Source organism: Physeter macrocephalus, chromosome 8 (genome assembly GCF_002837175.3).
Source record: "Physeter macrocephalus isolate SW-GA chromosome 8, ASM283717v5, whole genome shotgun sequence".
Taxonomy (NCBI): domain Eukaryota; kingdom Metazoa; phylum Chordata; class Mammalia; order Artiodactyla; family Physeteridae; genus Physeter; species Physeter macrocephalus.
This window is the reverse complement of record NC_041221.1, coordinates 119525409-119539888: the sequence shown is the minus strand read 5'-3', so window position 1 is coordinate 119539888 and position 14480 is coordinate 119525409. Positions and strand designations below refer to the sequence as shown.

Below are 14480 nucleotides of genomic sequence, written 5' to 3'. Positions count from 1 at the left end.
GTAAGGAGTAAATTAGAAGAATAACACTGCTGCCAGAGGCGCCTTAAAGCTTATATTTTTGAGACAATTGCCAGTGGTGACCAAAAACTGAGAAATCAATGGAAAGTAAGGTCAGAAAGTGTACCCTTGGAGGTCCGGGGAAGAAAAGTTACATAGCTAGTTCAGAAACAGCAACCTTCTCATCACATAGTCTTGAGAGTCAGCGCAACTGGGCTAGGGTTTGAGAGGCCAGTAGGTTTGCTGGCTGGCCTTTGGCAGAAGAGATCACGTGGCCCAGGGTAAGTCACAAGCAGCTCTGAGCAAAGGGCAGGCAGACCATCCACTCACAGCTGCCAGGAGTTAGGCTGGAGGCAGCAGGAAGTCCATGAGTGTAGTGGGAACTAAGAAGCTCATCAGCCCACAGCATTACAGTATTAAGCAGGGCCTCAGTGGTCAGCCCGTCCTGTCCTTTATCAACACATGACTCTTCCTCAGTATTCCCAACAAGAGTCCAACCTGTGTTTTGAAAGCTCCAGTGACTGGAAGCTCTTATTGTTCATAAATTAATAACTTGGCCATCCTTCAGTCTGTGTCCTTGTGAACATTACAGCATGCTGGCTGTGGCACAGCCAGTCATATAAAAGAGATTAACATCGATAGGGTTAATTATGTACATAAGTAAATTTATGAAGGTGCCTACCATATGCAGGCACTTTATAAATTTACTCAATGAATAATTTTGACAACAATGAAACAGATTAGGAAGGGGAGGCCCAGTGAAGTTAAATGTCTTTCTCACCCAAGCTCACACAAAATTTACTGGGATTCACTCCTGGTCCAGGAAGCCCCCAAGCCACACTTTGTCTGCCACAGCAGGATTTTTGCTGTCAATTTCTAAACGTGGTTGGAAGAGTTTAGGATATACAGACTACAACAGAGAAAGGAGCCCATATAGATGAAGGCAGAATCTCCTGAAAGCATTGCTTGCAAGTAGCAATACTTACAGAGATGTCATCACTGAAGTCAATTTCATCCAAATCAAGGTATTCAGGGGCTTCCATCATTCTTCTTTGCACATTTTGAGTAAGGTCAAATCCTTATAAAGTCCTGGACCCGACAGAAGCACAAAAGAAAAGCAAAACGGTTAGCTGTTTTATAACCAAAAATCATATTTATATTTAGACAAACAAAGTGAGAAAAGTCACTGGGTGCAAGGGCTGCCTTTGAGCACACTTCCTCCCTTTGAATGTCCCCAGCTTGGCTCTCCAGAAGCAGTAAGCACAGCTCCTCCAGGCTCCCCAGGAGGCTCCCTAGGGAGCAGCCATGGTCTTTCACTGTATTGCATCTGTGCCTGTTTGTCTTTGCCAGAGCAGTAACTCAGGTCAGATTCTCCCCTTGTGATCAATATTAAGATTGACCCAGCCCACATCTACCACTACACCCTGGGTGAATGAAGGGGCTTCGAAGATGGGGAGCAAACCTTGAAATCTTAGGACAACCATATTCAAATGTTTATGTGGGCATATCTTTGGATTCTGGGCATGGAGTAATGAATACTGGATCTCCACGGTAATAACACAACGACAAGGCAGATACTAACTTAGCAACAATAATGGATATTTCAGAATTTGTAGTACAACCTCCAGTTCACCCCCTCAAAAAAAGGATCTAAGTAGAGATTTAAACCACAGAGTTATTGCATCGCCCCCTGCTTCTAACAGCTTTGCCTGCCGATGCCAGAGTGACCCGACACAGGCGCCAGAATGTCCTCAGTCAGCACTTGCCTTGGGGCTGCCTGTGGCAGTTCTTTAAATCTGTCAAGGAAGATATATCACCTCCCAGTTCATTTTCCCATCACTTATCCTCATCACCATTGGCAGTGGCAGTGGTACCTACAGATGTCAGGAACAGAAATATAGATCTCCTGGCAGTGCCTTGGCGTGCAGTTATCTTCCGCAGAGCAAACTCTCAGATATCGAAAAAGATTCCATTTCCCGTAACTTGTCTTTCTTATTATAAAAACTGTCTTATGTACTCAGACTTGAATATCTGAAATAATTTATTTTTTTCTCTTTCGGATCTCTAATGAAGGGGTACCTTGCCAAAGAGGAAGGGGTACCTTGCCAAAGAGTAAGGAGTACATTATTGGAAAGGGAAAATAAATCTAGGTTGATGAAAATGAGCTTATCGATATAAGATCAAGAATGTAAAAATACCTAGTTTTTAAAAGGAAACTAACTCTGAAGGCACTGATTTCTCATTTTGAGGTTTTTAAAAAATTTACAAAAATAGCATAATTGCAGCAAAGGGGGAAAACCACTCTCCGTTCCATACCTCAAACCCATGACTTGACTCAATTTTCAGCGCTTCCCTTCCTTCCCTTCCCACACGCATATACCATTTTTACATATTTTTAATTATAGTGGATACGGAGTTGATCCAAAAAAGAATTAGGATGCTACTACCATGTACAAATGTGATTATCCATTTCGAATAAATATTAAACGTTCTTCTGAAATCACAGTAAAGTTTAAAATAAAAAGAAAACCAATTTGTATTTGATACCTAAATTAAATTTTATAATTTATAGAAATATAAAAATTGGTTCTTAAACAAATTTCTTGGTGCAAAAATATGTCACTTTTCCTCTAAGCCTCACAAAGCTTTTCAGAGAAAAACATGCACACTCATACTTGCAAATTACTCAAAATAACTTTCTCTTCCATTCTGGTGGATTCTGAGACAATCCAGACTCTGGATTCCAACTTGTCAACTAACAGACTTTCTTCCAATCCAATTTCTTTTCACTAAATCTGTACTCCACAATGAACTGTTGATTTACAGACTGTTCCCAAGGCTTTGGTGAACACAAAGATGATTCTGGGTGTCAGGATGGAGTACAGACAAGCACAGTATCACCACAAACATGGAAACACGAGATGAAGTAGAAAAACATGAGTCAAAGCTGGGGACCAAGCGGATCTCTAAATATATGGAAATACAAAACAACATGAAGAGCAATTTCCCTTTGAGCATAGACATTCTAATGGAACATATCTAGTGGATAATATAAATCATGACACCAAGGCACAGAATCTTTATATTTGGACTTGGAGGTTGGTAGTGAGATTGTTTATTCTACAGAACAGAATATAAGAGTTACAGCAGTGCCAGCCCATTATAGGAAGGTCATATTTATCTCAGTGGGTTAGATGGTCCAGCCTCAGACTAAGTGGCCCAAGGCATACAGGATTCTCCTTTACTTCCCAATGGACTCCCATATGTGGCCATCTCCTTTAACATGGCTTATTCTATCTACAACACGATTCCGTTTGTCTAGTTTCAATGCTTCTTTCTTTCAAGGTGCCACTTCGAAAGTATTACATCCTCGTTTATAAGGTACAGAAATCCCTGTGGTTCACCAATCCTGGCCACATTTCCAACATCAACTGCTTCTTTTCACTGGAGGGTGAGTCCATGGTTGTCCCAGGGATCATTATATCGCCTCTTCCTTCCCCCATCTGCCCTTCCACTGAGCACACAGCACCCTCGAGCACTCCCTTCTGAGGAATTGGGATGTGACTGGAGGGGATGAGGTCAGGTTTAGAGCAGCTGCTGCAAATAATCCAACATGATAAGGAAACTGAGCTGGGCTGTGGGTGCTTTTCTCATTGTGCTCTTCAGGCACTGACTCACCCCACACACCCAGTGGGACCCAGCGAGTGGGACCCAGCGAGCCCCCGTTTCTGACTGACACACAGGCGCTGACGGAATGCACAGCTACAGAGGGCACAGACCAGAGGCCCAGGGGCCAAGTCTGGCCCACAGACGGGATGTGTTTGGCCCTAGCAGCGTTTCCAAAAAATTGACTCTGTTGCCAACTTGTAGACCTTTGGTGCTTTCACATAAGATTCTAGATTTCTGCCTTCACTTAAAAAATATCTGGAGCTCTGGGAGCACAGGTCTGCATTCCCCATGATAACAATTGGCTACAGCTGAGCTGCAGCTGCCCTGTCTACGGGGCGTGTGCTCCCCAGCTCACCCCCACTCCCACCCCCTCATCGGCTCTCCTCATCCACACATCCTGCCTGGCTCTGGGGGCATTTGAGTCTTTGACCCTTCAAAGGAATCCAGTATTAAACATGAAGTGCCATCCTCCTCCCTTTCCTTATTGGTGCCTTCTGCCAAACGCTATTTCCTTCATTTGTATTCTAACGTTGAATTTGTATTCTACAATTGTTTTAAAGTCTCATACCACAACAGCACTAAAACGAAATTTCTTACCAATAAACTACCAGCATGCTACAATTTGTGATTCTCCACAACCTCCGTTTTATCTCTTAGTATTAGAAAAAGAAAACCTTCACAAACATAATAAAATGCTACGAGGCGGGGATTACGTTTCCTTCACTTTACAACCTGAGGAAGAAGAGGTCCTTGCTTTGTCGTCATTGGCGTTGTGCAGTTACACGGTGTCACTTCACTATTGTGACTGGGGGGAGGGCGGAAGCTGTGCCAATGACAAGCCCAGAAAAAGACTGAGACCATCCTCCATGTGGCCAGCCCGGCAGCTTGGATGTGAGAAGGCCAACCCTGCTCAAGGCCGATGAGAGTGGGTTGACACCTCAGTGGAAAATATTTTTCAGCCTCCCCAGGAAGGGCAGTCCAGCTTAAAAGCCTTTACATGAGATTTTTACTGCTACACATCATAGTTGCCCTGGACCCCTCTGGGACCTCAGAGCCCAGTCATTTATAAATTTGTACTGCACCCTCATCCCACCAGCCCTGTGCCTGCAAGCTGCAGTCACTGGTCCCAGGTTCTCTGAGGACTTTCTCCCGTAATGCCACACCTCTCCCCTCGGCACACCTCTTACAAGAGCTGTCCACCTCAGGTACTGTTGACTGGTTGAAATCATTCCATTTCAAGCTCAACTGGGCTTTTAATTTCTCTTCATTTACATTGGCAAGCTTTAATTTGTTATGCACTGAAGTAGGTATGTCATGCGTACATTTTCCAATGGCTTAGCTCTACTACTTTGGGTAGGAAAAATTACAGGGAGGGAAAGAATACAAATATTAGAATGTGAGGACACAGGGCTAGGTGGCTAGGACCCAAATGCCATGTAGAAGTTATTGGTGACACATCACAGCCCTTTCTCTTGATGTGCTCAAGGCACTGGGAGAAACTTTACCCAAACTCCAAATTGAGGTCAGCTAGAGCAGGAAAAGACCAAAGAAGTAAAGAGCGTCAACTGTGCATAATGCCTGTAGGATTTTTCCTACTCTCACAGAGTTTTGATAAATTGCCAAGAACAGAAGTCCCTCTAGTGCCTATTAAAATGTACAGTAGAGGCTCTGGCCCTAATAGGTCTATCAACACCATGTCACCTTCTCATGGGTGACCTCAGTGATGCCCCAACTGCTTCCTTCAAGAGAAGATTCAATTTAGGAAAAAGCTCCAAGTAACTAGGAGTCCAACTGAATAATAAAAAGTAGGCATCGATTTAAAAATTAGCCTCCCCCCTCTAGTATTAGGATTTTCAGGTGACATTTAAAATTTTTTTTATAGTGACTTGAAAACTGACTCTGAAAATAATTCCAAATGAAGACTTAAAAAATCTGCTGGGTAATGGCTTGGAGTGGCCGACAAAATTTCTTTGAGAAACTACCCTCATTTAATGTACACAGTCTGGTGTGCTTGGCTCATAAAAGGCTCACTGATTTGTAACTACAGTCACAGATCACATAAATTGCTCTACTGAAATTCTTCTTAAAATGAATTGCCTCACTCCAATTTATAAAGAGTCAGCATGGACTCATTCTGAAGGCTCATGTTACACAGATTTCTCCTTTTCTGCAAAAGTCACTATTGCTACATTTACCAGTGTACTAGGATGCCTGGTAATTAAAAGTAAGTTGGGCTTGTCAAAATAAATGAGCAGGGTACATTCGGTGATGAGGTAACCTCGGTTGATTTGCATTACAACTTCTTTCTTTACTCTTTAATTCACCAATACTTGGGAAAACACGGCAGCTGCCTACACCCTCACACACACACTTGGCCAAATTTGTACTGGGATACATTTTCAGTTTGAAAGCCTACACATAGATACTGAACTTTCTTTCATATAACAAGAGTTCAAAAAAAAAAATAAATCACAAACTACGTACTGGAAGGCTTGGGTGGAAAAAAGTGGAATATATGAAATGTTGTCCCCAGTTGGCTCAGTAGCTTGGCTGGCAAGAAAGCAACTCATTCCAAATGTTGGACTCAGTTTCTTTCACTCTTTGATTCAACAGTGGCCAGAAGCATGGCAGTCACTAAATGCCTAGTCTTGAAGCAGAAAAATGATAGAGGCAAGAAATTTCTACTGGAAAGAGGTAACTGAAGGAGAGCCAAGAAGTACATATGAGGAGAAAAGGGAAAAGTGCAAGCTGTGTAGATTTCATCCCCTTCTTCATTTATGGAATATTCCCACACGTACATGCTGGGTAAGACCAACACTACTCTCCATGCCAGTATGCGGCATTCAGTACAAGGGGGAAATAGACAAGAAAACAAGCCATTACAATGTACTGTGGTCCTAGAGGGGTGAGATAGGGAGGGTGGAAAGGAGATGCAAGAGGGAGGGGATATGGGGATATATGTATATGTATAGCTGACTCACTTTGCTATACAGCAGGAACTAACACAACAGTATAAAGCAATTATACACCAATAAAGATGTTAAAAAAAATGCCTCTGTGAAGAGAAGAATGAAATCAATATTTAAATAATAAAAGAGACAATGTATGTTTTCTAGGAATTCAAAAAAAAAATGTATACTGTGGTCCCTGCTGAGACAAATAAATACACAGGAACCTGAGTCACTTAACCTAGACCTTGAAGATGAGGGAAGTGTGACTGGTACAGGTGAGGTCTAAGCTGAAAGCTGAAGAGTGAGGATACAAATGGTGAGGGAGTCAAAGGGGCAGGAAGAAGTGTTCTAGGTAGAGTTACAGCATGGGCGAAGGCCTGGAGGGGAGAATTCTGAAGCAGGATTTCCAGAAGAATGGGTAACATTGATTTAACACCTGTTGCTGTTTTGGCTTCAAAAAGGGTGATGGCCAGGGTGGATGGGTAAGCACAGCAGTCAGGAGAGTATTTCCAAAGCCAGAGTGTAAACAGAGCACGTGTTGGAATACCAAATTGTCTGCCATATTTGGAGAAAGTACAAGCGAGTATTTGCTATCAAACAGGAGACTTCAACGTAGAGTAATATATTGAGCTCGCTCCAGCTTGGGGGCAAGGGAAGCTGCATCTCCTGTTTGAACGCTCACAAACATTTGTGAAGCAAAACTTCATAGCAGGGGCTAGGTCTGGGCGCCTTTACGTATACTCTCTCGTGTGTCTCACAAAGACTGGAAGACAAATATCTTTACGATCTCCTTTGCGGAGGTAAGGAAACCAAGGCTCAGTGAGGTTCTGTGATCGCCTCACACAAGGGCTTCTGGTGATACATCTGCCTTGCTCCCTTATTTCAGCTTGCCAAAACTGCAGGGGTAAGGTAACACTTCGCCCGTATCAAACATTTTATTTTTTTCAAATCGCCTGAAATATTTTTTTTTACCTTTCTTGAGTACAACTCTGTGAGAGGGAGGCAGAGGGTGTCTATAGCAGTTTGAAATCATATCTTTCCTATTTTGAAGACAGCAAAACTCAGGAATGTGTCGGCCAAGGTTATGTACTCCTAAATAGGGGCAAAGCCAGCTCAGACAAACCACTTCCCGATAGCAAGTCCAGAGCTCTTCTGATTTACCCCCTGGACTGTTCTGAAACATGGCCGTGGCTCCGAACCATCTGGGCCAGAATTCCATAGGCATCCTCAGTCCTGAATTGTACTGCTTCGGGTTTCCATGGACCATAACTCCAAATTGCTCTTTCCTCTCTCCAGCAGAGTCTAAAGAGAGTGGTAGGCATGAGGATCATTAAAGAAAAGTGTATAGACCTTTGTGAACCTAACATACCTTATCCACAGGTGTCCCTGAACTGGCTAATAAAGCATTGTATTCCATAGTCAATTGATTTAATACCTCAACTTCATCTTCAAAGAAAATTTGATTATGGCCATCTTTCCTTATGTCTTATTGAAAAGGCAAATAAAATACCACTGTACTAGGGAGTCTCATTCTAGAGATCAGGATTGTTCTGACAAAACCCTATAAAGGTTGGTTGGTCTTTTTGTAGTTTTTCAAAAAATTGAAGTATATTTGGTTTAAAATATGGTCTTTTTTTAGTTGTGAGCCCTAGCTTGTAGTTTAAAATTCTTGCAAATGATTTGGGGTTATTTCATTATTTCTAAAATCTGTTACTGAGAACGAACTAACTTATACCAGAACTTTAGAGCCTGAAAGGACCTTAGTTTTTAAGCCCTGAGGCAAAGTTACTTTTAAATTTGTATTTGTGTGTGTGTGTGTGTGTGAGTGATTTAAACTGAGTTTAATATTTAAAATTCTTTTTGGAAGAGGAAGGGAAGAATCCATGCTCACAGTACCTGAACAAAAGAAGATAAAAGAATTGGAATAGAAAAAAAGATAAACACATGTAAATACAAGGAAATATGTATTGTGTTCAGTTCTGGATGCCTCTACTTAAGAAGGCCACAGGCAAACCAGAATATGCCAAGACAGAGCAAGGAAGTCAAGACAGCCAGTGGCTGGCAAACTCTGCCTCATGTGACATAGCTAAGGAAATATCTAACTTGGAGAAAAGCACTCCTCTCTCTCTAAGAATCTAAAAGGCCATCGGGTAAAAGGAGGATTTGCCTTCAAGGGTAGGAAACTTTTTGGAGGAAATTTCAGGGATGCCAGGCTCAGCAAATACTTCTTAATAATGGCATAAATGGAATGGGCTCCTTGATAAGATCACAAACACCCCAGCAAGAAACTGTTCCTTTAGAGGTTTGGAGAGATATTCTGAGGGAGAAAGATGAGAATCCTGCATTGGAAAGGAGGAACAGATGACCTTCTAAGTCAGAGATTCTGTGCGGTCCTGATCCAGGACCTCAGGACCGTCCTGACCAACTCTGACCCCTCTCCAAGGTGCTACCATGACAACCTTTGTCGAACTTCCTTTATCCTATTTCATCTGCCATCCTGATCCCACCAGGAATGCGAATGAAATATGGAGGTTAAGGGAGAGGAAAAGAGAGAGAGAGAGCTAGAGAGTTAAAGTGAGAATAATTTTAAAAAGCGAACTGGAATGTTTTTCATTCAGTGAGAATACAACTTACTCTCTGTTGTAGATGAAAACTTATCAATTCCACAAGGACAAAACTATGACCTAATGAGGCCCAAACAAAAAGAAAATATCTGGGAAGGAAAAGGAAACATTTTTAGCACTGGGAAGTTGAGCCTGGGCGTATGCCAACCATGTCCTGCACTGGCTTCTGGAAAGGAACTATGGAACTGGATCCCTTACCCAGTTATGTACCGGAAACTCTCCAAATCCAAGTTCCAGATTTTTGGCGCACCTGAAGTGGTCATGCTTTACTCTTGATTTTGCAAAGATTGCTTGATTTCTACAGTGGATTTGTTTGGCAATTATTATTGAGAATGTATGCAGCACAGATGACAATCCTGATTCTCATTTTAGAGAGAAGTAGACAAAACAGCACTGTGCATGGGAGCATTAAAGACTACATCAGGAGTCAGTTATCTTGGCTTCGTTCTCATACCTCTCATCGTTTGTGAGCATTAAACTTCTGGGTAACCCTAGACCAGTGGTTCTCAAAGTTCAGCCTGCAAAAGAATCAACCAGAAGGCTTATTAAAACAAATTGCTGGGTCCAACCCCGAGAGTTTCTGGTTCAGTAGGTCTGGGTTGGGGCCTGAGAATTTACATGTCTAACAAGTTCCCAGATGATGCTGATTCTGCTGGTCCCAGAACCCCATTTGAGAACTACTACCTAAGATCAATGGCTGATCCCAGCCCTGGCTACATCTGCACTTAATTAAAAGATGGTGACCTCTTCCCCACATCCTCCATCTCCACAGATGTTAACTTCATTATACAGGATCCATGCCTAGTGCCCTTCTGATTAAACTTCCTCAGTGGACTCAACTAAGCATTTCCCATGAAGACCACCCAGAAACCTCAGAAGGTCTTAAGTCTGTGTGTGTGTGTGTGTGTGTGTGTGTGTGTGTGTGTGTGTGTGTGTGTGTATGTATTTTAATTCCCAGTGCTATACAAGGGACAGACATTGGTCTACCAAACCCTACAAAATTTGGGCCTTGGTTACTTTAAAAATTCCCTTCTCGGTAGCACTTCATAGCAACAAAGATGTTCTAAGTTTCTCCTGTTAATGAGATCCAAGTTTATAATTTTAGATGCAGCCTTTTCAGAGCAAGAATCTCTATTTAGGGATATCCATTCACTAGAACTACAATATAGTAAATCCTATGTCTACTAATAAAAGGAAAATGAAAAAATACAAGAATTGAATAAGAATTAGCTTAAAAATTCAATGCTTATACAACATGTATGCATCATAAGATATTTAAAATTATTAATCATTGAATTTGAAGCAGTTCAAATGGCTACACTGGCTAACTGTAAAAAATAAAATCCTGGTCATGTGTTTTAAATTATAATTATAATGTGCTTATTTTTATTAAAACCAAATTCAGAAAACAGATTATGGATATTTTATCAATTCTTCCAATTAAAATGTACCAATTTAATAACCAAAACAGGAAATAAACTCTTTGTAAAATAAATATCCCTTTTTTTCTGAAGAGGAGTATAGCTTGATATTTAGGTGATTAAGTAAGAAGAGTAGGCTAAATGTCTGTAGTAACCAAATATTTGCACATCTGTACATACACACAGGTATGATTTGGCAAGCACTAATTCTTTCATCCAATTCTTTTATCTAGCCCAAATTTACTAAAGATACTTAGAGGAAGGAAAATGATCAAAATCTATTTCTGGCTTAGATGAGGTACCACAATTGACAGCGCAAAAACTGAACATTGCATACTTAACTAATACATTTCCAATATGTGTCAAAGCATTTCAAGAAAAACATAAGATGAAAACACAAGATTACTGTTAAGTACCTTTAGTAATTCAGCTGGGACGTGTGATCCTCAGTTTCCACAATATGCTATTTTTTAACACAGTATCTTACACAGAGTAAATATTTAATCAATTGTTTGTTGAGTTCACTTCCAGACTGTGATCACTGTTGAGTCAGTCAAGAATTTCTACACTAAAAACTGTGGTATTGTCTAGAATAACAAACGTTGAGATGACTATTTTTTCTTCCACTTACAATAACCTTGTGTTCATATATCTTCTTCTTGCAGTTTCCCTCAGAATTTTTTTTTTGAGGAGGTGTCAATCTTCTAGTCCCTGTTTCAGAAACCATAATATCTATTGATGAGGCCTATGGGGATGTCAGCTGAACCTTCCATTGATAGGGTCTGTTTCCCAAAGATTAAAACAGTTTTTTCCCAGTAAGCATATGGAGAGAGAATAACATTTGCAGGCTGTGGTGTGGGTTTTTCCTCTTTGGCATCACAGAAGGACATCAACTTCATTTTGTAATTCACCAGCATAAGCAGGAAAGGACTGAGAGCAGAGAAGCCTGAAGAGAGGGCTGTGAGAACAGCTGGAAAAAGGGCCCAGGCTGCCAAGTCTTTCAAGAAATAGACTAAGACAAAGTGAGAAATCCAAAGCGGAGTGATCAGCCACATTAATAAAATACTAAACTTGGCCCCTCTTAGGATTTCAATTTCTGAATCACCATCTCCAATCCAGATGTCACCATATGTCATCTTTCTTTCCGAAAGCAGAAAAGACATCCAGAAACAGACAAAGACTAAGATGGCTAAAGGAAGACTATCAATCAGAACCAAAAATGCTTTCCCATAGCAAAACTCTACTTGCTTGTTTCCAAAGTCAATTAGGCAATCCACGTGAATCCTGTTAGTAGACAAGGGGTCTGTATCATTTCCTGCATTCAGGTATTCTGATTTTCTAGTATAAGGTAAAACTGGGAGGTCCACTGCCACGCCAGCCATCCAAAGTGCAGAAACCACCTTCAAGGAATGCTTCTGATGGTCCGGGTTTGGAGGCTCACTCAAGGGCTGGACAGTCTGGTAAAGCTTCTGGTGGTAGAGCAATGCAAAGTGTAACATGAACTCGATGGCCAGGAAGTCGTCAGGGCTGCCGTGAAGTGTAGAACTTTGCAGACAGCTGAATCCGACATGAAACCAGAAGAATAAACTATTTTTATGGCATCCACCACCAAGTTTTTAATGAGATGGACAAATATAAGACTGAAAATCAGAAGAAAGGATGTCTCTAAACGCCCAGTCATACATTTCCTTGTAGAATAAAATAAACACACGTTTCCAGCAAAGCTCACAAGGATTAGAAGGGTGCAAGCAATGAATTCAAGCACATCTGCAGAGGGCTTCATGGTAAATGGCAAATCGGTGAGCTCAGACATCTTCTTCTTCAGTTTGAGTCATTAGGCACTTGAAAAACTTAAGAAGTCTTTAGTGAGAAGACCTGGGTTTTTCTAATTCATTACATTGACACAACCTTCACCCTAAGAGTTTGGAGATGGTCTGTAACAGAATTCTGCTTGCTCCAGCGCTGAGCTGCTGGAAACAAAACAGCTTCTCAAGAGGATTCTGTTTTATCATCTCTGGGGATGTAACTCTAACGAGAAAGTGCTAGGTATCATCACTTCATTAAAAGTTCTCAGAAATGTATTTATAGCACTGTAATGAGGGAGAGAACAAAATAAAATTTGTGACAGCAAAAGAAAGGTAGCCAGAGGCTGAAATGACCCTCTCCACTCATAAAAAATATTAAAGAAGTGGGGGTGTCTGAATAACAATGAAGATTTCCAAATAACAAAATGAAATATTTTATTATAATATATTTTGTTATTATATATGACATTATTTAATGTCAAAATTATATATTTTGACATTAATAACATGATAGAGATTTATGAAGTATAGCAGTTTTCTAATTCCTCTACCATTTTTGCAAAGCAGATATACTATGACCTGTTCTGATGATCTCTTGGGGTTGTTAGGATTACAAAAGAGATGATAGAAAATACTGTGCTGCCACAGGGAAGGGAATAAAGAAGACAGGGAGGGAGAGAGGGAGGAAGGAAAGAAGGAAGGAAGGAAGCAAGGGAGGGAAAAGGGAAGGGAGGAAGGAAGACATTTTTATAAACATGGGCATTATGTCCAAGACCAAATCTTTAAACTACTGGTTAAAGAAACAGTCTGATAATTTGGAAGTCATTAGGGAGACCCCACCCAGCCGCCAACTGGGCAGAAGAGGCTAGGAAAAGATTTCTGTCCTATGTATGACTGCAGAGTACAGAGTAAGGACAGAAAAACGTCATTGAAACATGCTGCTCAAGTAATCGCTTTCTGGATGAATTCTGTTGCCCATTCTGAAGACAAACAATTTTCCCTCTACTCTATTTGCTTGTAAGTTTCTCTGTCAATCATCGTATCCTGTACTGTCACAACACATGCTTCACTCTGACCCAGTGGTGCTCTGGAGCCAGCTTGCCCTGACTTGAGCAACTGTGCACATCTCTTCCCAACTCTGTGCTCAGTGACTGCACGTTGGAAGCTTGAAATTGGGTATGCTGAGAGTACTTGCACCGTGGAAATTAGCAAACGCTGCACCTCAGGGCTTTTGGTGGGGCAAGAGTTGTTTTAATTGGACAGTACTGGCCTGACCAAAAAATACAGATTAGAGTGATAAGAAATTAGCTGGTATTTTACCTACATAAGGATGAGATCAGTATTAGGTACCCACCAACCCTTTTAATAAGGGTATGTGTAAGAGGTTTACAGCAGTGTTAACAAGTAGGATAGCTGGACCTTGCAATTCCACTGAGGGGAGGTGGAGTTTGGGGGCTGACACTTCCTATAAACCCCTTATCCCCAGTTGCCTCTTAAGACAGGTAGCCAACTCAGAGTCCCCACACCACATTTTTCTTCCCTAAGAAACATCCATTACCTCACTGTCAACTGCAGTCAGTCAAACAGGCACCCTTGAGTTTATACTAGTAACAGTAATAATAATATAGTGATAACACAATAATAATGCTCATACTGGTTACCGTTTAACACCAGTTTGAACCAGACATTGTGTTGGTGTTTAGCTTTAATAAATGTAACCTCATTTAATCCTTAATATCATTTTTATGTCACTGATGAGAAAACAAGACCGGAGACAAAAGTAAATTGCTCAAAGCTGCTAAGTAACGGAGACAGGAACCAAATCCAGGTATGAGTGATTCTGAAACTACTGCCTCTCCACGCTGCGGAGATTGTGGATTTTCTGTTGACTGTTCTCGATCTTTCCCTAATCATTTACAATTGGTACACCCAAATGTATAGGCTATAGAGCCTATAATACGCTCCTCTTTTTTTTTTTTTTTTTTTTTTTTTTTTGTGGTATGCGGGCCTCCC

General features: G+C 41.1%; 2 protein-coding genes across 3 annotated transcripts in view; both read right to left on the bottom strand.

Moving 5' to 3' along the window:
- SNCAIP (synuclein alpha interacting protein) overlaps positions 1-14480 on the bottom strand; it is a 149779-nt gene that overhangs the window by 74766 nt on the left and 60533 nt on the right. For both annotated transcript variants that reach the window (XM_007102578.3, XM_055086730.1), the window contains exon 2: positions 984-1086. In XM_007102578.3, the coding sequence (XP_007102640.2) occupies positions 984-1043 (60 nt within the window). In that variant the 5' untranslated portion in view covers positions 1044-1086. The remainder of the gene's footprint in view (positions 1-983; positions 1087-14480) is intronic.
- On the bottom strand, positions 11379-12445 carry LOC114486801 (uncharacterized). Its single transcript, XM_028493437.1, is given in 2 exon segments — positions 11379-12178; positions 12181-12445. Coding segments are annotated over 2 exon segments (1065 nt in total).